Source organism: Aphis gossypii, chromosome 1, assembly GCF_020184175.1.
Source record: "Aphis gossypii isolate Hap1 chromosome 1, ASM2018417v2, whole genome shotgun sequence".
NCBI lineage: Eukaryota > Metazoa > Arthropoda > Insecta > Hemiptera > Aphididae > Aphis > Aphis gossypii.
In genome coordinates this window covers 72586537-72612820 of record NC_065530.1, presented here as the reverse complement: position 1 = coordinate 72612820, position 26284 = coordinate 72586537, and the positions used below count along the sequence as shown (strand labels likewise).

At 30.8% G+C, this 26284-nt stretch overlaps 1 protein-coding gene across 15 annotated transcripts in view; it reads right to left on the bottom strand.

Annotated features, from left to right (window-relative positions):
- Positions 1 to 14232: 14232 nt before the first annotated feature.
- The window catches only part of LOC114124683 (elongation of very long chain fatty acids protein AAEL008004-like), a 43306-nt gene continuing 31254 nt past the window's right edge, over positions 14233 to 26284 (bottom strand). For 4 of the 15 annotated variants that reach the window (XM_050198773.1, XM_050198771.1, XM_050198765.1 and 1 more), the window contains 7 exons: positions 22060 to 22157; positions 20924 to 21114; positions 18242 to 18325; positions 17916 to 17972; positions 17711 to 17816; positions 16785 to 17083; positions 14233 to 15565 (listed from right to left, as the gene is read on the bottom strand). In XM_050198773.1, the coding sequence (XP_050054730.1) occupies positions 15425 to 15565; positions 16785 to 17083; positions 17711 to 17816; positions 17916 to 17972; positions 18242 to 18325; positions 20924 to 21114; positions 22060 to 22108 (927 nt within the window). In that variant the 5' untranslated portion in view covers positions 22109 to 22157 and the 3' untranslated portion in view covers positions 14233 to 15424. Of the gene's footprint in view, positions 15566 to 16784; positions 17084 to 17710; positions 17817 to 17915; positions 17973 to 18241; positions 18326 to 19755; positions 19837 to 20923; positions 21115 to 22059; positions 22162 to 22289; positions 22537 to 22997; positions 23191 to 26284 lie in introns of those variants that run through there. The other 11 variants (XM_050198766.1, XM_050198762.1, XM_050198759.1 and 8 more) reach the window with 8 other exon arrangements.

The window sequence follows — 26284 nt, the reverse complement described above, 5'->3', positions numbered from 1 at the left end:
AGTTTTTAATTTACAAGCATTTTAGTAGGTAAGGTGTATAGATCGTTTATGTATAACTCAATGCTGATCGAATTAGATTTAACAACAATGCTTTCATACCCTGAGATGTAAAAATTTGAGTGCAAGCAAGAGTGGTACACTGATCCAAAACTAAAAAATCGTTTAAGTCTTAGTTCAAATACATAGATACAATTTGTTATATTAAAACGCTAAAAACGTTGCATGCTGATACTTGTCAAATTAGATAATGTCCATGACCTAAAGGGATCTACACAACTAACTAAATACACACACACACACAGAATTATTCAATTGCAGCGACACTTAGAAAATACTGGGAAGGCGCGGAGTTATATATTATATACTCACCGTGCCATTGTTGCAGATGTACAACTTCCATTACATTTACACCTACGCGACGTCTCATGGAATATTGTTTTTATACATCTCGAGCTACTTTTTTGGGCCAGCCCGAAACTCGAATCGCGATCGACAGGCGGAATGACGGTCGTAGATTTTCGTGTAACGTGACAGCGCCCAAAGTGGTGCGATATTTTTTGGTTGGCTGACGTTAAAACTAAATAAACAATAGATAGGTATGAGCAACAAAAAAATAATAAAAAGAAATACGTGCCACGAGGGCCTTTGTGACGTTTAATGCCAAACTGCTGCGGTGGTTAAAAAGTGAAACCGTAATCGTTAAATTATAATAATATTACAATAATGATGTTGAACTACATTCGATGATCTAACGCTTAGTATCTAATAAATTGTAAACTAACCCGATTATAATAATATGGATACGTGTTACATTTGGCTTAAAAAAGAATGATAACGAACATTTTTTTATAAAATTTGATTATATATTATTATATATGTAAATTAAAATATTTGTTTTACGTTTAGTTATTTCATCATTACCCGCACAATATTGTAAATTTGCAACTATAATAATTCGATGTTTTTTTTTCAGTCAAATTTTCCACTATAGTAGAGAACACGTTTCGTTTTATCGTTGACGAGGTCTTGAACTTTTCAATCTCGGATAGTGCATTATATACTATTAATAAATTATAATTTGGTGTGATACACTAGCCCTGTACGTCATATTATATTTTATTAAAACACACACTCAACCAGGTATTTTATAGACCACGGAACATTATTGTAACATAGAATTCATTTTTAAAAATACCTATACACAATTACTCCCAAGAATTGATTAATATATTTATACCGAATTATGTATTGCTTAACTCAAATCAGACCAATTGATCGCCGAACTAAATAATACAATACTCTGCAACAACATGTGATAAATTTCAATGTAAATATTAAATAATAATAGAATTAATATTATTTTTTTTTTTTTTAACATACTTTCTATTGATTTTCCTGTATCTCGCCTTATAATAATCGTAGTAATTAAATTATTTTAAATTTAAATTTCCATCGAAACAATGATGACCGATGACTATCTCCAAAGCTCTCCGTTAAGTCATGTATAGAATATAATAAGGGCCGTAAATGAACTAAAAAATAATTAGTGTTTGAAAATATCATAAAATATGAAGCTAAGAAATATTTTAATTTTTTAATTAAGTGTGAAAGTTTTCAACAATAATATTTTTATAGTTTTTTTTTTTATAAGTTTAACTTTACAATCCATTAATGACGTCATTAATGAATTGTTTTCTATCATAATAAAAATGTTTAAAATATTTTATACTGACAAATAAATATTAAATATTTACACATCGTAATAGAAATTATTTTATATAAAAAAAAGAGTAGGTAAGTCTAATTTTCTGTAATTATAAAAAAAAAAAATAAAAAAAAAATAAATTAAATATACTTAACATGCATTTATCGTCAATAATAATGTTATTGTTATATATGTCATAAGCCATATGGAAAATTAGTTTTTTTTTGCGAAGAGACTAGGCTCTTTGCAATGGGGTAGCCCGTTTGCGAACTACTTATTATTTTTCCAAAAAAATTTAAAATATTCCGTACATATATATAGCTGTAATAAAAGCTTTAATTATTAATAAAATAGCTCCACTATAATTGCATAGTCGTTGATCTAAGCCTTTTCTTTAGGTACTATATAGTTTCACTAAAAAGTATTTAAATATTTGAAAACCACAAGAACCAAAATATAATATATCAACCGTATTTGTCATTTAAGGTGCTGTTAATTATAAATATTTGTGTTCAAAACAAAAACAATTTAATGTTTCAAACGTCTGTATAATGTTTTAGACTTAAAACACTATGAATTATTAGTAAAATATTGTACTACTGCAATTGTAAAATCGTACGGATTTTTCCATCTCACAGAAACGACGAACGTCCCCGTTAATAATATTAAATTATACGCTGGCTATTTTGATTTGTGGCCAAACTCCATCATGTGAATATGGCCCGTTACAAAGTCGATCGTGACATTAACAATATCTGCAGTGGTGGGCAATACACAATCATACGTTTAACACCATTATTAAATTGGTGGATTAGTACACTCGACAAGCCTAACCACTACCTTTACATTTTATATGTCGTGTGTGTTTTGACGGATTTACGCTGATAGAAACGAACAGTTTTCTGAAATAGTAATGCGGTGTGGTTAGAACTCAGGACAAAAAAATAGCACAATAATATTTTTCTTCTTACTAACAAAAACCGTTCTAGAAGTTTCAAATCCACTAGGAAAACTCTAGTTTCTGTGCAGTCAAATATATTATATAGTTATTAAATTTCCATCGTCATAATATCATAATAGGTATAATACATGCGGTTGGTTTAAAAGAAACATTTCCATTGCCCACATATTCTATGGCATTACCTCCCAACTGCAGTATCATAGTATTGATTATTCATTGACGCTCGTGCTATTAATGTATTATACACATTTCGTTGTATTAAAAAAATGATCGTATTACTGCCAATTTCTTACTCGCCAGGTTTTCTGCAATTGTGTAAGAGGAATTTTCTCAAAAATAAATCTCTCATTGAATTCGCAAGTCAATGTATATAATGTACCTAACCATATAATTTAACTAAAATACTTGTGGGTGTACTGTAAGACCTACAATTTACCTACCTACACTAAAAGTTTACAGGATGATTAATTTATTTAAAGGAAAAATGGGAATGAGCATGTTTTATGAATCGTCTTTTATTTTTAATAATATGTACTAATTATCTTACTAATAAAAATCTAGTTTAATTATTATTGAGCGTGTACAACCAGAGTAGCTATTTTATCATTTTAGAACTTGTATTATAGGCTATAGAGGTGTACAATACGGTTTTAATAGTATAATAATAATAATTACATTTGATTAACAGATTATTTAAACCATTATTGAACACAATTTTGATGTTACATAGGAAATGTGTTAGGTATTATTTACACGACCTCGATGAAAAATATTTAGGCTACCATCGCGATACATTTATACGTAGTTGATATTGTATTATCATTTATCATCAATAGTTTACGTTGAAAATGAAAATCAATAGGTTCGACCGGAGAACCTGTCTTATTAACAACTACCGCTATTTCTTATTTCGTACCTAAACGTAAGTTATATAATAAATTATCATTTCTCGCATAGTCGTGATGTTTAACCATATGAAGTTCGGACGTGCATATGCCACCGTTTGAGTTTTTAAGAGTTCGCCGATCGCACAGTACATAATATTTGATTAATTGTACAATATACCTACTTAAGCAACAATGTAGTTATGCGTTATATACACTTAATATTATTATTTTCATTATCACTAAAATTATTTATGCTAAGTGTACGAGTTCATGTGTATGTTAGTATTTACAATTTATAAATACTATATACAGGTTCTAAGATATGCACATGAACTGTATACACTTGCGCGTCGTCTCTGTGAGTGTAAGCGAGCGGAGTCATATTTCTACCATCCCATCTGCAGCCGATTGACGGCTACGGTGTGAAATCATTACAAAATTATCCAAAATCATTGTCCAACACATATAATATTATAATAGATTACTTTCTAAAAATTCTGTAACGCCATGTATAGGTATGCACCGCACGAGACGACAACTGATAAAAAATTCTTGAAATATTAAACAGATATCAATCGGAGTGTCACAGTGTATAGCATACCATATGCAGAACATGAATATAGCTCAACTAAATTAAAGTACGTTATACTTATACAATATACAGTCATGCAAATTTAAGTATTAGCGAGATACCACGACGTAAGACGCAATGTCACAACACACACTAACCCACACACCTCAAACACACAAACTTAAACTAATTTATAGATTTAAAATACTCCAATCGTATATAATATTATATTATAGGTTATTATTATTAGGTATGTGACGTCTCAATCACTTTTTTTTTAATAACTATTTAGTAAATATTAGATCATTTTGTTCGACCAATGTTCAAAATGAAAAATAACAGTGCTGACCTAGGTTTATAGTATTACTCGTACATATCGGTAGGTACCAATAAAATATGATAAGTACTGGTAACTTGGTTTGAAAGTTCACTTGTACAGCTATAGTGATCCGATTAAAAAATAGGTAATAAAAAAAAAATAATAATTTAAATTAAAATTTCTGATTAATTGTTATGAATAATAGCTGTCATAAAAAAAAAGGTAAGTGTTATTGTCAGTTCATAGAAATTTATACATAATAATAACATAGAAGTGCCAATCTACTCACTTCAAATTACATAACTAATGATAAAAATTTTCTTGTTGAGATATGAAAATAGTGTCAATAATTTTCGTGTTACAAGTTATAAAAAATAATCATCCCACACATATTATAATATTATATAAGAAAAATGGGTAGTGAGCACAGGACTTGGGTGAATAAAACAAAAAATGAATACTATTTTAGAGTGAAAACAGTACGTGCGATTTAGGACCAATTAAGCATAGAGAAAATGTCGTTTTCGAGAAAAAATTATTCCGCATCATATTACAACACATACATTATGTAGATTAACCAAATTATTATTTATTAAAAATTTTCATTATATGATAATTATTAATTGTTCTTGTACGTACATTTCATGGTTAGATTAATAATGAGTAGCCAATATGAATGGTATACTATCTCTCAAGCTATATTATACACGTATATTGATACGCGTACACGTCGATTAAATTTATTAATTACTCTACCTTTTTGGAAAAATGAATTTTAAAATTTTTGTTATAAAAAATCTAAGAAAAGATATTATGCATGTTACAAGTTAAAAGTAAAAACAACATATTAAGAAAAAAATTTACCAAATACCTGAATTAACTAATATATATAATATATATCAAACCGAATAATTAAGACAATCATGCGGCGATGTGTTTACGGGGGGGAGAGGGTGAACTATGAGGTCTGGACCTCCACTGACTCCATAACTACCAATCTAAAGTCTAAACGTTTCTGTGTTAATATTAAGTTCTAAATAGGTACATAAAATGTTATTACGTTACGTAATCAGAAAAAATTTTTATCAAAATTTGTTATGCACGGTTGCCACTTGCCAGTTGGAAATCGATAAGGCTCCTTTAAAGTATATTATCTTTGGCTGTTAACTAGGGGGGACAACTACAGAGTAGTTCAAATAACACCTACTCTGTTTCTGCAAACAACTTACCGATACTTATTATAAATATAGACATAAGAACAGTCTTCTTCAGTCGGATCTTGGACATTTGACGCCCGGGGCTAATAAAAATTTAGCCCCCTTACATAGTATTAATATGTGGGCTGTCAATACTTAAGAGCGCCCTTATATACCCACAGTGCCTGGGCAAGGATACCCACTCCCCACAGTAGTATAGATCCGGCACTGCATAATAAAATATATAACATTATATGGTTATAAGTGAATATTTTTTGTTTGTTAGTTTATTAGTATTCATAATTGACATTAATTCCTAGATTTTTTATTGATTTTTTTATTATTATTACAAATGTTGTTTTATATGATCGGAATAAGTAATTATTAACATAAAAATAGTTTTATATTAATATATTTAAATACATTGAACTTATATTGCAATGTATTGCTATGAGGAGGGGGAGGCAGTGCCTCCGACTCAAAAGTGTTTCGAAAATTAGCAAGATCGCCTCCATCATTAAGTAAATATACGCCACTATACAGTCATGAACGCTTCTAAAATGCGTGTTTAAATTTTCCGCCGAGTTGTTTGTTAACCCGAAATTTAACTTAACAATATACTGCAGGCAGCATAGTTTGTAAGTATTTAAGTATATTAAGTTTGAGGACGGGTATACGCTAATCGACCGCGAGCCTTTCGATACGCACGATCGGCGAGTTTAAAATTTAAACATGATATTATTATGCCGGAGCCTTCGCCTTCGGAAATTCCTATAGCCGCGGCGAGTCTATATAATATGCACACGTGTCGGATTTTTTTTTTTTTTCACTGAAAATATATTTACATAACATACGCAGGTACGTACCTATATCGCGTGTACATTCGTCTCGATATATATATGTATATATATACGAAACGGGAATACCGTCGTTCGGCAGCAATCCGATTACAGAGTGTTAAAATATTATGCGCGTTTGTCACGCGCGTACAGTGACGACTATAACGATATTAAAAAAAAAAAAAAAATAATAATTATATTAATTATAATAGCTGATACAGTGTACTCGCTACGTATGCATAGAAGTGTGGAACGCGATGCATGAGTTTGGCGCCGCGGTTTTGCGACGTGCGAAATCCAACAATAATATTACGTTAGTTTTAGTAGCTTATAATATTATGTTTCGTTGTAGGTATATTATATGTGTAGGTAAGCAGGTATTAGGTATAGTTTTGTCGATGGAAGCGCGTGACGGCGGCGACGACCTTCGTCGAGGAAAATACCACGTTCGGGACAGCACCTTCAAGTATTTATAAACGTTTTCATTAATGCAAGGAATATCGTCTCGTAAAACGTAATAATTTTTTGTAAAAAAAAAAAACGTGTGTTGTTATAAAAACGAGATACCTATCGTCGACAGATCGATATAGATACGTCTAAAAAAAGATTTCCTACCGGTGCAATAATACATAATATTATATTATTATTATTGGTATAAACAGAACAAGTGATGCAAACCGCAAAAAAGTCTTGTAGAGTTTATTCCGTCCTAAAAAATAAAATCATAGAAGTTCTCTCAAAACATATAAATTTAAGATCATAGGTATTTTATTCGTAAAAATTTTATAAAAAAAAAAACTCGAGGGCTTAAAACTTTTTTTCCTATTCACGCCATTGTCAATATGCGACCAGTAAGCCCGCACAAATGCTATACAACTATAATATACTATACTACAGTGATGTAGGTACAATAAGAAAGATTGAAAAAATTGTAGCATAAGTTTTTAACAAAATGGTTAAAATTGTTAAAAAAAAATTGAGAATTTTATAGATACTAAGGTGTAATTAAAGTGGTGATAACAAATTTTTAATCGATTAAACTTAATATATTTTCTCTAGTCTAACTTTAAACCTCTGAAATTATAATTATAATATTAAATAACGACTTAACGTTCTAAACATTGAAATGACTGAACTAACTCAAGTCGATTATTTTCATGAAGCTTTTTACCCACATCTACCTACTGTGTGCGATCACGATTATAGTTATTTTCGGAAACTAATCTTAAGAATACAGAAAACTATATGCATACATATTTTAAACGCGTGTACCAAATAATCAACGTACACAACGCTACTTAAAAAAAATAAAAAATTATAAATCTTACAATTTACTCGGTATATAATAGCAGACTAATAGAAGGCGTAAATACACCAATACCTATTGTATTTATACTTCTCTATATTATTTCATTAGATAACATCAGATCGTAATTATTAACTGATAATTTTATTATGATTGATTCGTAAGATAGAGTCGATCTTAGCTTCAGCATGATAATTCTGTATAGATCTCATCTCTACGAGAGATAAATGTTTAACACAGCAGGTTAGCGGTGATTGATCGTGATGTTAAGCATTAAATGTCGTGCGTGGTTATTGTGTAAAGTATTTAGTCGTATGTGTGCAATCGTACGAACCCGTGAATATTGTATGGGCGTATGCTAGTGATGTGAAATTCTCGTGAATTTAGTTTCGGAAAATTCCTTGGAATATGTCCAAGACACTGAATTTATAGGGGAAATTTCAAATTGTATTCGTATGTATCAACAATTGAATTAACTTATTGTTCAGATGATAAACATTTTACGTGTACAAATATTGGAATATTGTTGAAGAAGACTTTTTGGTTCAAAAATGTAGTACAGACATACAAGTGTAATTTAATCTATATATTTAAAATAATGTGTCATTCGTCAGTGTGAAAAGATAAGATTTTAATTTAATGTGAAATAAATTATCACTGTTCCGGAAGGCACCATTATGGTATTCGTATAAATTGAATTCTTTAGTAATTCCAAATAAGAAGTAGAATATTTCCATGTTCCCGGAAAAACTCCTAGAGGGACATCATAATAATAGACGTATCCGAACGTTTCTTATGAAAAATTGATATTCTTGAACGAGACATTAAATTTACATTTACAACACTCGTTTTTTCAAAAATTACTAGAAACCTTATTACCCGTTCAGAAAAGAGAGTACTTCATTATGGATACTACATCTTTAATAATAGAGAAATATATTATATTGGGTATGTTATTTGAACGAAGTACGTACAAAATTCCAAATGATTGTATAAATTATTAATGAATTCTTATGATTTTCGAAACGTACTGAACATATACGTATTAACACTATTATATAAGTATTTTACACAGCGAGTAACCTTGAGTTAAAATGTCTAGTCTTAATGATTAAAATTATATGTTTATCAAAATTAATATTCAAAAATATATCATGTACGTAAATTACATATTAATCACTATTAAGTAGGTTGGTAGCTGTAATTCGTGAAAATATTAAAAATTTCCTATATTATATAAAATTTGAGACAATAATTAATAAATTAAAAAATGTTAATACGTATTTATTCCAACTTCAGAGACCGTTTGTTACGTAAATACCTACAGGCTACAGCAACAATGAATAAGTTACTTCCGTTTCATAAAAATGGAATATATTATAAAAACCAAGTTCACGCGGAGTTGTGTTTAACAAACCATTAAAAAAATAATTTTACAACTGTTCAACACTTATTGAGATAATTAATTGCAAAAGCGTTTTCTGTAGTTTTTCTTTTTAAAATATACGCATTAACATTTTAAGTATAGTATAACTATACTATTCTCGAGGAAAAATCGGTTGACACAAAACATTGATTTAGAATTACTAAAAACAAACAATACTATAGTATGCTGTACAGGCACTTATAATACCAAGTGACGTTTTCGAAAGTATTGTTTACTTTGATTTTTATATTTATAAGAATCACTAAGGTTGCACAAATACTTATGACAAGTATAAATTAGTGAACTTTTTTTCTTTTTTTTTTTTTGATTGCACAATGTAAAATAAAAATTTTATCGAGCGTTTCCTTAATTCAAATAGTTATAATATAATATTAGATTATATCAAACTCAAAAAGACATCTCGCATTTTTTGTTTCCGTCTTAGAGTACAGAAAACACATTTAAGTTCAGAATAACCCATTAAAATCCCTTATTCTTGATATTATATAGACTATAGAGTAAATCAATTGGTCTATAATTAAATTTAAATACCAAAAATTAAAAAAGCAAACATGGGGGCCCTAAATAGTTCCATATTTTAACTTTAAAACTTAATCATACTCAAAGATTGGTTCGTATATTAAAAATAAAAAATTATGCATTAGTAAGAAGGAACGAGACAGTGTATAGATTATAGATACGTACCTACGCTTACTGATATAACGCGCCCGCCGATTATGATTACAAGTGATTTATAATTTGGTTATATTTATTAATATATTACAATACGGTGATAAGTTGTATTTATCTAAAGACTCTTATTAGGTACATATACATAAGTGCTAAATTCTTTCATAAATACGTGAAATATTTAACAGACATACATATTGTTGCTTATTATTAGTCAAAACTTACGCGGGAAAGCACCAGCAAAACACCAGTAAATTTTACTACGATATCTCTGACGTACCAATAATACGTACACTTATTAATATCATTATCGTTTACCATTTATAGGTATGACTAAGTCGTTAAGCTACGATGTACGCAGACAAGGTGTAACGAACATGAATATAATAGTTTTCGCGGTCGATCGGCTGTAAAAACGCATTATCGACTGCACTAGACATCGCTCGAGAAGGATGTATACATTTTATTATAACTACACATTTCATATAGGTATATCATACAAATTTTACAGCGCTAACGAGTTATAATTTGTTATGTAAATCATGAAACGTATGTATCATCGACGCTAATGAGAAAATGTAATAAATTTATAGCTCGAAACGTAGAAAACGGAACCAGCGTTTTTTTCGCGCTATCGGTTCACCACGGTCACCCATACAAGTGCTACGTTGTAAACTTGAATGTGTGTGAATGTAAGATTTCCACACAATTATAGAATTAATAATATAATAATTATAATGGTCGGCCGAGTGGATCTTTTTTTTTTTTGTATTTACGACTCTTCGGAGTGACGTCAGAAGCACGCATAAATTATATATACAAACATAATGATTCGCCAAGGACGCCCTACCCTCTGTTTTCTTTAGATTCTTTATAGAGTTATTCAAAATCTGATTTTTTGACTTTTTAAATACACTTAAAGATCATATTTTTGAATAGATATTTTGAATTCTTTGTACCACTTGATAAGAATGATCGTGTGGCATTACAAACTTCTGTTTTTCAAATAGAAATCCCTATTTTTCTGTGAATCATTGGACAGATATTATTATTTTTTTTTTTAACTTCAAATCAAAATTAAAATTAACGATTCCCGAGTCATTTAACTTTAAGTATAAAAGATAATAGTCTGTATCTATAGCCTGGATGCTAACAATCAGTACGTTATTTATATTTACAAAATAAGTTAGATATAAAAAATTCAGCGTCTAGACACCCAAAGATTTAAAAATTGTAGTACCTAATTAATATTAATCTTTAAATACTTATAGTAAGTATAAATGATCAAAGTATAGTAAATACTAGATCCAATATCACATCTAATTTATGTTTTTGTAACATTATTTTCCAAAAAAAATATCTACTAAAACAATTTTTAGAAAAAAAGAGTGGTTCCTATTTGAAAAACAAAAGTTTGTATTATTACAGGGCTATTCTAGAGTGGTACAAAAAATCTCTAATATTCGAAAATATGGACTTGAAGTTTATTTAAAAATTTTAAAAATAAGGTTTTAAAAAATTCCACTGTTAAAGAAAATGGGGTGGAAGTCCATAGTAACTCATATGTATATGTATAAGTATCAAAATACGAAAAGCTTACAGCAAAAGAAACACATACATTAATATTTAATAATAATAATTTATAATATGTGTTGATTTGACCGGGACGATGGCAATCACGGACATATAGGAAAGACTACGGCCGAAAAAATTAATAATAATCACATGGAAACTGGAATGACGTATGCTTCACGCACAGGTTAACTCAGCGGCAAACAACAATAACCTGTATAATCCTGACCCGGACGCGAAAACCAGAAACCGTATTCACATCCATTCCTCATCACCTAGAACAACAACTTCGTATCTCATAGGTCAGGGGCCAACAAACTTCGCCAATTCCTATATTCTGACCACAGACAGGTAATCTTTATTTTAAATTATAATTTTTCCAGTGAATTGAACGATGTTTTCATTGTAAGATCGTTCTTCCCGAAAACTTCCTGAATTTTTTGTGGACCTCCAAAAATATTAATTGGTGACCTCTGCATGACACTAGTGTTCGTAGATTACGGATTTTTACGAATCATAACGACCAAGGACTTGGGCGGATCGTAGTAATAAGTAAAAACAAGAATGCAAATGTGCGCGTTCAAATATCGTTTACGTGGGAAACTATCTCAGATTTAATGAGTACCAATTCAGCTTGCCTGTGAAACATACAATTTCCAACGAATATCAATTTAAGTGGATATTAGTGGTTTTGAATTGATTCATAACGTGCCAGTTCTACTCTTATTTAATTTTATACCATTATAGGACTAAACGATGAACTATATCCTACAATTCTTACACGTAATCATTACCTTGTTTACACTTTACAATTTGATTTTTGTTATTAAATGTAATAAACTAAAATATGTTATTGGAAATGTGTTATTTAAAAGCGATCCCAAATGGACCAGTAAAAATGTAAACGACAATACTCGTCTCAAAACCGATTCTGGTCGATTTTCAATGAATCTCCCGATGATTCCAAACTCATAACAGGTACCCGCTGTTGAACCATCGCAGTAAATCTCGCGGTACCTAACCAAATATTATTATATTCGACGACTCCTCCCCGGTATGGAAAAACGTCGTCGCCGAACGATCGCACGCACTCGGCGAGTAATAGGTAGTTACACCAAACCGCGGGCCGCGACTTCATTTCCGGAAGTTAATTAGGCGACGGAAATATTCAAGGACAAGTCGGTCGTTATACGTGTATACCGAGGCATCGCTGCAGTACTACACTCGGCCACACTGATATCACACTAAATATATTATAGGTATATATATAATAATGACCTAACTGCAGCTACGCTTGTGTCATAATATATACGTAGTTATGCGCACGTTATTAAATATTGGTATCGTACCCGCAATGGCATGTGCGAGGCGATTCGCCTTGGCTCGGCGACCGCGTGCGGATTGTGAAAAAAATAAAACCGATTCAAAATCCACAAACGTACAGTGTTTTACGCACATAGTTCGTTTTTTATTTATCTATCGCACAATACATATCGACATTCCGCATGACTACGCTACACGACAGTATAAAATATAATCGTAATCGTATAATGGCATAACGATAATCATAATATAACAACGATAATAATACTATTTGTATACCGACTTGTACACATGCATAACCTATATATGTACGGTAGGTCTTATAGGTATGTATTAAAAAAAAAATAATAAATAATCACGCGAATTTGGTAATCTTACACGCGAAACTATATGTTATTGTAGTTTACTATTCACGTAGGTACTTATTATTATCATTACCACGACACACATAATCTGTGTATCGTTTACATGTACAAGCACATAACAGAATATTTTCGTGCCATGACGATAACGCCTAACTGGATAGTTTTTTACTCTAGTTTCGTGCGTGCAAATAACTACGAGGCAGCGGTTCTTAAACTTTTATTTAACTTTCAAGCCTCTTTAAGAATAGAGACAATTTCTCACGCATTCCCTTCCACACTGTCATGAATGATATACAATTAAATAAGTCTCTCCCGCCTGTATTTATAGTCTGTTTTGTAATTTTTATATTGAAATTGTTGTGAAAAAAAAAAAATTAGACTCGTTTGATTGCGCACAAAAAAGGTACCAATAACAAAACAATATAAATTTACTCTAAAAAATGTTGTCATTAGAAAACTCATTGATAGTCATAAAGACCTAAAACCAATCACAAACATGGTCCTAACAGAAAACAACAAGTGCTAAGACGATTTGGGAAACGTTGCCATTTATTATAAGATAGGCGTAACGAACAATTGCAGGTATTAACAGAAAAAACAGTACACAGTTGAAACGGATGTATAGTGAAAAAATGTCAAAAGTAGACAGAAAGTATAATAATTAATGAATAATAAATATTGGCGTAACGTTGACATTTCATTGTCAACACACTCAGTGAAAGACACACGGCCGCTGAAAGAAGAAGCAACAGCGGAAAGGTGAGTGAGAAATAAAAAATTTAAAAAAAAGTATTCAAATAATGCAAGGTTGAATAATATTATATCGCATACACACTAAGTTGGTAATAAATATGTAGGCAGAGTAGCTCGGTTAGTTATGGTTTTTGTTTTCGTCAGACGCGAGAGACTCATACATTAGTGTTTTATTTGTGTCTGAATATAATATATTTTTTTTGTGTGCATCATATTTATCATAACACACGGCGCGTGTCTTCTTTCAGAATAATATTATGCGTTGAACACCACATCACGAGGTGTTAAAATAATAATAATAATAATAATAATAATATGATTCGTTTGTATTTACTGGCACATAAAAATACCGGGAACCTTTATTTTCATTATTATAATAATATAATATACAACACTAAACAGTATACAATTTTTTGTAACGTAAACATGATAATATTTTTATACACGAGAGCGTATATAATCTCTTAATTATTATTAGTAATTACACTGGTCCCGTAATACTAAGGCACGTGAGGCCGTGTTTCGTACAAAATAATAATAATAATAATAATAAAAATAATTATAATAATAATAATAATAATAATCACATGTGGTTTAAATCATTACACAAAATATATAAAACAAACGTTACATAGGTATCACATCAAAACATTTTGAAAAACACAGCTGAATTTTATATCAAAATTGTTTCGTTTGAAAAAAAAAAAAAATATTTTTTTTTTTTTTTTTATCTGTTCACGTGTCTTACATAAATTTAAAACGAAAAAAATACTTGTACAAAACGCAAAAAAATGCGTAAAAACATTTTTACACACGATAATATGCGGACTGTAAATTTCCAACACCTAACACGATAGTATACAATAATTATTACTATAACGTACGATAATAGACAGACTTATAAATTAAAATATATATATATATATCGTATATACATATTATGTGATATATTTTTTATCGTAACGTATATAGCCCTAGTTGCTCGAAATAATTTTAATGAAGAAAAAAAACATTAATCTCACCCGATTTCTTTTTTTTTTTTTAGGCAGAATAGGTTTTCTTTCTTACGTATACTCCGCGGCGATTGCAACAACGACCCGCCGATTCGACTCAGCGGTGACAGAGTAAGACAAACGAAACAAAAAAATAGGTCACATTATTATACTAAATTATAATATACATATACAATATGCATATACATAATATATATATACGATATGATAAAAATAATTATACCTAATAAAAAAAAAAAGGGAGAAAAAGAGATGTAGAGAGATAGAAATAGAGAGAGAGAGATAGGGGAGGGGATAAGAGGGATAGAGAAATTTGTCCACTAAAAAAAAAAAAATGTCTGCTCGGAACATAGACATGTCCGTAGGTCAAATAATATTATTAATTTGGGCGTGTTGAGCAATATTGTTATTGTCGGCGAAGACGACAACAGCGACCGTTTAGCTGTGGCAACGGCGATGTCGGCGGCTGTTGAGCCTTGCCGTCATCAGTGGCGACGGTCAGTGCGCTCCAGCCGTAGCCCTGTGTACCAAGTCAGGCCTAGACAGACCATTGCTGTTTATGTAGTAGTCCGATTGTTTGCTGTAGCCATTGGATGACTTGGACGAGCCGTTGACCGAGGGTTTGGACTGTGCGCCGGCCTAAAAAAAAGGAAGGTCAAGAAAAAAGATAGGATTAATCACGACGATCATTATACAATAAATACACGACTTATTCCAATTGCGATTTTTAATACAACCGAATTAAAATTTAAAAAAATTATCGAGTACGAACTGCCTCGATTGTGTGCATAGATCGATATACATAGATTATCGTGTGCGTGTGATAGAAAGAGACGCAAGTCTGCTGACGAACTAGTTTGAGAATTTAAGAATTCGCATCGGGTTTTTCCAATGTCACGTCACGTCCATCGGCGACCGCCTTGGCTGGCTCCACACACCAGACGGACGTCGGCGGAATGCCACTTACTACTACTACTATTACTACTACATGTTTTGAGTTGTAACAATATTTGTATTACCTTTTATTATCATCACATACACACACACATGTGAATATATAATATTAATTTATGAACCAACAGTGGCCACACGAATCATTTGACACGCGCTCCGGAATCATACAATCCGATGCCAAAAACAAGACAATTAATATCCGTGCAAAAGAGCAAGTAATCTTAACATACAGAATAGAATGTCGGATCTAGCTCGTAATCCGTTTTATTATACATAGAAGATTCGCATATTTAAATTGGCGATAATCAAAGAAACGACAATAATTAACGATTTGGCGATAAAAAAAATAAAAAAACAGCAACTGTTAAACGACGTGTGTGTGTATATAACGAGTTTGTATTATACGCATTGGTATGGATTAAACGCATCAAAGTCGTATTCAGAAGGTCTCGAAACAAAAAAGAATGCCACGCGCTATCACCGATCGTCAGACATGGCCCTGTCTCGTTTCGAATAAATGACGCAACAGCTTCTTAGCAATTTTTTCTAACGATAATCGCAAATAGTTGATTATCTTCAATATTATGACATATTTTTTATACTGTCTTTGTCATATAACCGAACCAAGTCAGCAAGCGTACAAAAGAGCGTATGGTTTTAAACAAAAGACAATTCCAGCACACGCATACCACATCCAAGTAATTGTAATTTTCATATACCGCAAAATCGACGACACACTTATTAATAATAATGAATAAATGTTAAAATGTAATAACGGCGCAGGTTATTTAGTTTGCATCTTCCTACTGGCGTACACGCGATCAAGTAATAAAAAGGTTTTAAATATTGTTTAAAAATAAAAATATTTGCTGCGACGGCTAATAGTTGTAAATTGTATGCTTACCGCTTGTTTTGATGGTTTTGTGTACTGTTGCTTATAGAATTCTTTGAACAAGAAGAAGAACATGACGGCGTGCATGCCGATCCACCAGACAAATGCCTTCGGGTAGTTGCAGTCGATGAACAGAAGTTGGAACGCATGGAGCATGATCGCCAAGAATTGCAACATTTGCAGAGTGGTCAAGTACTTCTTCCACCACAAGTATTTCTGTACGTTGGGACCCAGGGCAGCCAACAAGTAGTATGCGTACATGATAATATGCACGAACGTGTTCAACAGTCCGAAGAATGTACTGTGACCGCCTGTTAGAAAAAAGTTGAAAAAAACACGTTCAGTCATATTAAGGGGTAGTTTTTTTTTTTTTTTTTTTAGTTTCCTACGGGCTAGCAAAAAAAATCTACGAAGTAGGTACATCTGTACGATACTTAAAAGATTCACGTTCTAAAAACGTATTACCCGATATAATTTAGTTGCTATAATGTTTACATTCTTATGGAGAATGCCCTTGATTGGATTTCCGGATAAACCGTATAAAAATAATAATATGGTTAAGCCAGTATTTAAGCATTCGTGTTTATGCTATACTATGGAGATTTCAATACAATATCATACAGAAATCTTTAAAGATATTTTCGATAATTCTAAACACCATATAACGACAGTAGGCGCGAACATTATTTTATATGCAACAGGAAGTTTCACGTCATAAGGTCTCGGTAAAGGTCACCGCTAATCCTTGTCAACCTTATTATCACACAATTATATTAATAATTATAGCAATCGGATATAGCTTGTTCACCACTGTCGTCATCGGAGGTCGGAACTCATCGGCTAATTTATTCGGCGGTAAAAGTATTAAGACCATAAATTCATTAAAATCTGTTGTTATAGTCATAAAATATTATTTCAATCGTATTTGTTTTTGTTACCTGGTGTGAACTTAACACCAAACCACACGCTCATTGGCATCACTCCGTGGTGAATCACGTGCAGGGTCGAAATGTGCCTATCCTTTTTTCGGAGAACAAAGAATATCTGCAAACATACACGTACATTTCAGGCTGTTATTATCGAATCATATTATAATTACAGTATGTGTAATCGGATTAAAAAAAAAAAAAAAACATTAATTACCGTGTCCATAAATTCTGTGAATTTTGAGAAATAATACCACCAACATATGTTGACCATCTATACAGTCATCCGAGAACATAAAACAAGTATTAGTAAAACAAATAAAGAAGAGAGTACATTTTGTCTTATGAATTAAAAAAAAACCACGCAAACTTGACACAAAAAAAAAATGTATAAAACTATAAAAAACTAAAAAAAAAAAGCTACAACAAAAACATTTGAAAAAATATTACAATGACAGTGAAAATCTGTCATGTGACTTTTAAGTTAAAAAAAAAAAAAATGAAAATTTGAAAAACGACGCAATGTATGCCATGCTAACTCACCCGCAGGGTCATTGGATGATTCGAGTAATCTACCGGCTCACACCGGAAATTATACCTGCCAGTCAGCCAACCTGATATGCCAAGCTGTAAAAACCACCACCACCATCATAAAATACAATGTACAATTTTTACAACTATAAATTATTAAATATATTAATCAAAGATATTATATTATATTATTAAGCTTTGAACTTAATAAAATCAGTTTAACGATCAAGTAAAGCACAATTTAAGTTATTCCCAAAAATAATGGTTAGATTTTATGTTTTTAAGTTTTTTCTTACTGATTCAAAATAACAGATATATTTTTTCCACATGATTTTCAATAAATCTTTGTTTCCGATTTTTGGTCAAATTAGTTTTACTTTGGGCGAATCAATAGAATATTGTATCTTATCGAATATTATTAATATTGATTGATAATAAGTGTATTATTGAATGACTAAGCTGAACTGATTATACACTATTTCAAAATCAATTGTATTTTTAAACAACAAAAAAATAATAGGATATCATTTTAGGATTTTTATCAAGCATATTGAGTTCACAAATGTTTTCTTCATATGGGTTGTGATACATTTCCTCTCAATATATTAACATTTAAATGTTTAGGATATTCAAACAAACATACATACATTCAACATCAATCGTATAACAATATTAATTTTTCCTGTATTCCCCAACATCAAGTTTTTGGTCCTTTATATAATACAATAAACATACGTCAAAATAAATAACCAAATGTTTTCTGCTCGTAGCATGCATTAACCAATAATAATAGTGTTTCTATATGCTTAAATACATATATATATAATATGTATATATATATACCAAAACCCAGCAGCATTCAATAGATTGCATTATACAAGTGTATCAGGAAATATATTCACAACCTTCTACACACGTAATTTATGTAATTTATGTTATTTAAAAAATTAAATAAAAATGATAAACACTAAAACACCTCAGCATTCGCACAATATAATACATTCTCGTCATGTATTATTCGAATATAATACAACTTAAGAAGTAAGTCCCAAATAAATCTAAACGAAACTTAGTTACCAACTAAATCTGGTCTAGGTATTGTTATATGATAAAATATATGCTATTATAATATGTTATATAGTTATGATATGTAAATGATTTTAATAGCAAGTAAATATATATAATAATGTGTTAGTGTTAAATGTGTAAAATATCCGATTATTCTTTACATTTCGCATCCAAAAACAATTTTGAATGGAAATCATGCATTTTCCTAAGCATATTGTAGGCCTTTTATACTTACCCAAATAATCGTTTTTCATTTGTTTAATTTATACATAGAATTGTGTGTCTAATTGTAATTATTAATTTCAAATTCATTGTATACATTTTTTTTAAATTATTATTAGTTATTACACTGTTGTCGGCGTATCCCAACGCAGCCTGCAAAAATTTGTGTCAAGTACACGAGGCTGATTTTTATCAAATTCTGAAATTATCGACACATTTCAGTTTTGTCAACTTACTCTTACTGTGGATGGTTTATCCGAATAATCTACCGGTTGGCAACTGAGACTATATTCACCCCACCAGCCGCCCATCATACACTGCAATGCCCATCAAGTAAATGTATAGACAAACAATTAATGAACATTTAATTTACAAAATCATGACAGTAAGTTATGAGAGTTTAGTGAAATAATTAAAAGTAAACAAGTGGTGGTTGCGTCTAAATATTACATAAATTCGTATACATTTAATATGTTTATATAAAATACATATATGTGTTTGTGTGTGTGTGTGTGTGTATGTGAAAGAGTGTGTTTATAGTTAATCAGTGAATAAACAAAAGACGCTAGACCACTCGTCGATCACATATAAAGCAAAATGTTATGTTGGTGATGATGAATTTTATATAATAATATACCTAGACCTATAAAAGAAAAAATTATCATTGTTATTTATTGACACACACTACGTAATATTAAAAGATAGAATATTCAAGTAAATTCCAAGCCGTAAACTTTTCACCATATTAACATAAGTGACTTAAGTTTTAAAAAAATTTTGAAGTATAATGTTTTAGTAAAAACTTCGAAAAAGAAAAACGCACGATACCATACTCTGAAGACACACTCTTTTTTGATTATAGGTACCTTTAAAATATATTTATTATTATTTTTCTTTCCGTACACACCATAAACTTATACAACTCTCTGTAACACTTGGATAATATGCATACCAACACAATCGACCCGCTCAATTCGTTCGATATTTTTAACTGTTTTGGCTCACGTTTATATCACAAATCCTTTTATTAATTAATTATTTATTTTTATATATTAATTATTTAATGATATCCAATTTTTTTCTTATATTCACTAACCCATAATTTTAATACCAGTTACTATTTACCTAATTATATTAGTGCAAATTTTTGTCTCTGTCGCTTTAATTCTTATTCAGCGATTATCTTCAAACGTCTTTATTTTTCTAATCAAGTGCAACGGTTAGGAAAATTCCCCCGAATATAAAAGTATTATCTATAACTCGCTGCACGAGGAAAACCATAATTATTTTAAAGTATGTAAAACAACTAACGATCGTCTTAAAATCATTAGAACAATCTTGGAGTGCAGTCATTGTTTTTATTATATTTCGTTGTTTCTATATCACAATAATAACCACGCTTACCTCATAGAACAACCAAGAACTGAATATGACTTGGAAAAGATTATAAGCGATGAGTACGTTCCTTAACTCCATGGGCTTGCGGTTGGCCATTAATCGCGGTCCCGCAACTTTGACGGTGAATACGTATGTAGCGCATATCAGTGCCGTGGGTAGAGGATTGCTCATCAAAAACCAATCCTTGGTACGAGGGTCTACAGGGAATATACAATGTATAAATATAAATCATTGCAATTTGATAACATGTTGTTATTTATATTATCACAATATGACATATAAACGGACAGTTTTTTGTACAAAAAACGAAAAGTAAAAACTTGATTTGCGCGATGGCAGTAATTTTTTATCATCTGCAAACGACATTTTAGTAAAAAACAAAAACTGAAATTAAAACGTTAATTTATCATATACTATGATATAGTTTCATTAACTCCCTACTGCAAAAGGTTATTCGATTGTCGTAACGAACGCCGAGTAGGTATATTATGAAATCAATCAACGAATCGTTAAAATTAATAATAGCGCAACATTGGAATCGATTAAAAAATTATCTTTAAACGATTGACATATAAAATAAATAATTAATATGTATATTAATAATTAGTAATATGTATTGATTTTATTTACATTAACGTGTTAACGAATTTTTTTCAATCGCATTTTAAATTAAACCACACAAAAAAACCTGGTATATTAGCCTTGGACATAACGTGATATTTTATGTTTATTCTATTTAAATATGTTTATCGAATTTTATTTTTATCCATGATCTTTTGCAAGCAATAATAAGTAACCATAAAATATACGATATTATATAAGTTTGAAGGTATTTAAAGAAACATATTTATATATTAGTTTATACGTTAAAAAAAAAAATAGCAATCATTATAGAACTTATTATAATAGTTTCAGTGGATAAATTAAAACGCTTTCAACAATTTTTTATACTGGAATATTTAATAGTGAATAGGATAATTTACTTTTGTTAATCAAAAACATTAAGTACACTACACAAGACTCGTTCGTCACGACTTCAAATCAAATTTAATAAAATCGACTTTTGAGTAAAAGATTTTAAGTTTCTGAAACCGAAGAAAGATTTAAAAATTAAAAGTTTTGAATACAGAAAATTGACTTACCTCCATAGTTGTCGAAAAATCCTTGAATTGCGTTCAATGCAGCCGCCATGGTTAAATCGGAGTGCGGATTATGTGGCGACGATATCGTTTGGATTCACCTGCCTTGCGGATAAAAAAAAAAAAAAAAAGTTTTAAAAAACAATAATTTCAAACTACAAAAAAATCGAAATCGAAATCATTGTCATTTCAAACGGACGGTGGTAAGACCGAATTAATAAAAATATCATTACTGTTTAGGCACCTATAATATTATAATATATTATTATTGTGTCCGCGATCGTTGAAAAACAAAATACCGATTACACGAGGGGTGCAGAATCGTGCGCGCCTATATCGATGGTCGGATCGCGACTACTGCAAAAAATCGCAACTATTATTACGTTTTGGCCAAACACGCGAGCAACGCGACGCGACGGCGACGGTAGCGACTAGTGCGACGGCGGACGGTTGGGCGACGACTGACTAGACGACGGGCTCGTTCGGGCAACGTTCCGCGACCAGTCGGCGCGCAGCAGGTTGTTTATTATTATTATTATTATTATTCGCTCTCCGCGCCGAACCGGACCGCCAGAGCAGGTTAGTCGCGTTTCTGCGCACAGGGTCAAGACCGTCCGAGGGATGCAAGGTCGGGGCGCTCAAACCCGTTCCGCGCGCGTACGTCTGCTCGTCGCCGTGGTTTTCACGCCTAATAAATAAATAATTATATTATATCGACGCCGACGATATTTTAAAAATTTCGTACCGTTTATATACGTATGTCGCGTCGACTTTTAAACAACACTAAACTTACGACTAGATTTAAGTACGCAGACGACTGAATTTACTATATGGTTACAACGAATAGCGCAGCGAGGCTATATTATACGCTATTAAATTAAATCAAAGAAATATTATTATTCATTAGTAGCGAGTGTTTCTGACGAATAGTTTATAAGTACCTATAGAATGCCGGTAGGGTATATCACCTCGTTTTGTTATATTCCGAATTGTAAGTGCGTGTGAACAGTTTGCAAATATAATCTTATGACGTATAAGTTGACGAGGCGAAAAAAGTGACTTATGCGAACGATTTTCTACTCGCGACGACGACGACCTGTGTGCTTCGCGCTCGATGGGTACGTGTGCACTGTGCAAACACGCGTTGTCGCATTTATATGCGATCGTGAATATTATTATTACTGCGGATTTTTTTTTCTGTTTCATTTTCCCGGTTACCCTGTAACATGTACCGATCAAGAAAAACTGGTTACGCGCACGCGGAAGCAGCAAATACGACTGCAAAGCAGTTTATAAGCGACATAATATACTAAAATAATAATAATAATAAAAGGAATAATAAACGAATAAATCGTCAAACTATTTTCCGCGATTCCGCTAAAACATTTTATATTAATCGTGTATATTTAACTATTGATCACGTTTACGAGCAGATATAGCGCGTTCAATTATTATGATATGTTGTTTTTTTTCTAAAACAAAACAATTGCTATAATTTGGTATGACTTAGAAAATCGCATAAAATAAAATTTCGTTCGAGTACCTCTCGTATAAAATACAAAAAGTAATTTTAAAAAAAACGACACAAGTGTTTGATTTCAAGCATAATACATATTATAAGAGTACACATATTAGGTTAGTATTGTGTCATGAATTCGATTTCGCCATTCGATCTCCGCCGCCGACACGCCAAAATGCCGTTGCGTATAATATATATAGGCAGTAAACAGAATTAGTGTGCCTATGCAATATCTGTGTAAAATTACGTGTAACCTAACCTACTCACACCGCTGCCAAAAAAATGAACAAAAAAATCGTTACCTAAGTATCGTATTATTATCGTCGTCGGTCGATCGGTAAATATATCATAATTTTATGTTTCTCGCTCGCCCAACGTTTAGTTACAGTCATTACGTGTACGGCGCGCGCGATTTTCCGAGGAAACGATGCATGAAGACGTCGAAAAGTGAGCGAAAAATACAGACAAAAAATGTGTTTGACGTAATTATATCGATATGACATAATGATTTTGAATTTTTATTCAGCTGTATCATACCTTACGATAACACTATGAAGTATTTTAAGCACAATATATATTAATTTTGAATCTGAATTCAGTTTATTTGTATTCAATGATTATAAAAATACTAGGTACCTATACAGGTAGGTATATATTTTCTATTAGGTAGTCCGTATCAGTTTTTTTAGTTATATGGAATTTTGAATTCAAGATAAGATAAATTTAAAATTTTAATTGTTTGCTTTGATAATAAAATAAATATGAAATTCCATTTAACTTAAATCAATTTTTATGGCTTAAATTAAAGAATAAAATTCCCTACAAATTATAAGAACTAAAAATACCATTAAAACCAACAAGTTTAAAATAATTGAAAAATTAATTTCAAAAAACGAGAAAAAATGCAATATGGTTTGAAATTCTAGTCTTAGTACGTAAAATACTGCCAAGTCGTACAAAACAGGGGTCAGAATTACGCCGCTCCTGTGGACTGATCTATATGCGCAGTAAATCAAAAATTAATCGTAATATCGACTAAACATACAACAAATATTATTATACGAACCGCCACGATTGTCTGCGATATACGATAGTACCTAGAATACCAGTATTTCTTGTTTTCATTTTTAAATACTTATAGGACACAATTAGCGAATTTTATTGTCTTGAGCATCTACCTACGCCCGAACGGGTATGCAAAAATCTCGTTTTGTAATATTATAATTGCAATATCTAATTCCTAATCGACGAAACATAATATAGCTATAGGCGACTTGTTTTATATTATATATATTTGGTTCCCTCCTAGTCCACTTCGGATGAAACATTAAAAAACATTTAAAATATTATTTACATAGAGTCAGTGTTGTTATTCAATACATTTGAGTTAGGTGAGTGTGTGAGTGTTTATAGAAGACCAATTACTAAATAATTAAATATTAAAAGAAGGACTATGTTATAATAATGTAATAAAAATATATACGAATCTTGACTTCACTCTGCTATGAATAGTCTTCATGATAATAACATTTTTAATAGAAAATAATTAATGTTTATAATGTTTTGAATAAATTTAACTAATTTGAATATCATGACAAACTTGATAAACGAAATCCCCGTTAAAAATTTTTTTAATTTTTTAATCAATTTAATTTAAAATTAAACCATATTTTATTTATTGTAAATATTATAATTATTGAGCAAAATAAAAAAAATTAAGTCTATTTTATCGTTATAGGCTTTTCTTAAAAAATATCTAAATAATATCCAAATTGGTACATTTTAATACATTAATTTAAAATTCAATTAAACGAAATTTATCAGTAAAAAAACAATATATAATAAGGGAGAGGTCAACAACTATTGAACACGGATTTTTTTCATATACGAGTACACTTACGCCACTACATGTGACTCAATAAATTACGAATTTACGATTAATAACGTTTGACAGGCTGTGATTGTTTGATACACTCGGCAGATCTTCGGACAGGTTTTGTTTTCTTTAATGAGGTTATCTGATTCGAAAACTAGATTGGGTTCAATTTACAAACACTGCGCCGACGGAACTTCCTGTTGGCCTCCAAGCGGAAGGACGCCGGAACACTAGGAATCCGTCGGAACACGATTAAGAATTATATAATTAGCATCATACCATATGTCCGCGCAATATAAACAAAGATCAAGTCACTGCCATGAGTGTTAAAAAACAATAAGATAATATTTTATTCAAATTTAATGTAACTTGATTTTACGAAAAAAAAAAAAATACAAAGACCTAAAAGTTAAACGATCTTGATGTTCGAAAACAAAACATGGGATTCAATAGTAGATACAGAGCATAATATTGTACATTATATTTATTGTTTTTTTTTACTATACATCGCAGTATTTATAGTATTACTTTACAACATAATATATAGTTAAATAAAAGTAAAAGCATTGTTGCGGGGAAAAAATCGAAGATCTGTAAACTCATTATGGAACGAATTTGTGACCATTTGTATTTAGGCATTATGTTATACACGAAAATATAATTTTAATATATTATAATAATTTAAAGTACACAGAGTATCAACAGAAAAATATAATACCCAAGCTTCTAATGTTACATTTGATGGCAAACGATTATCTACAGTATTATATAGTACTACAGTGTATGCATTTTTATGAAGTATACTGCACTATACAGCCTATATCAAACTTTAT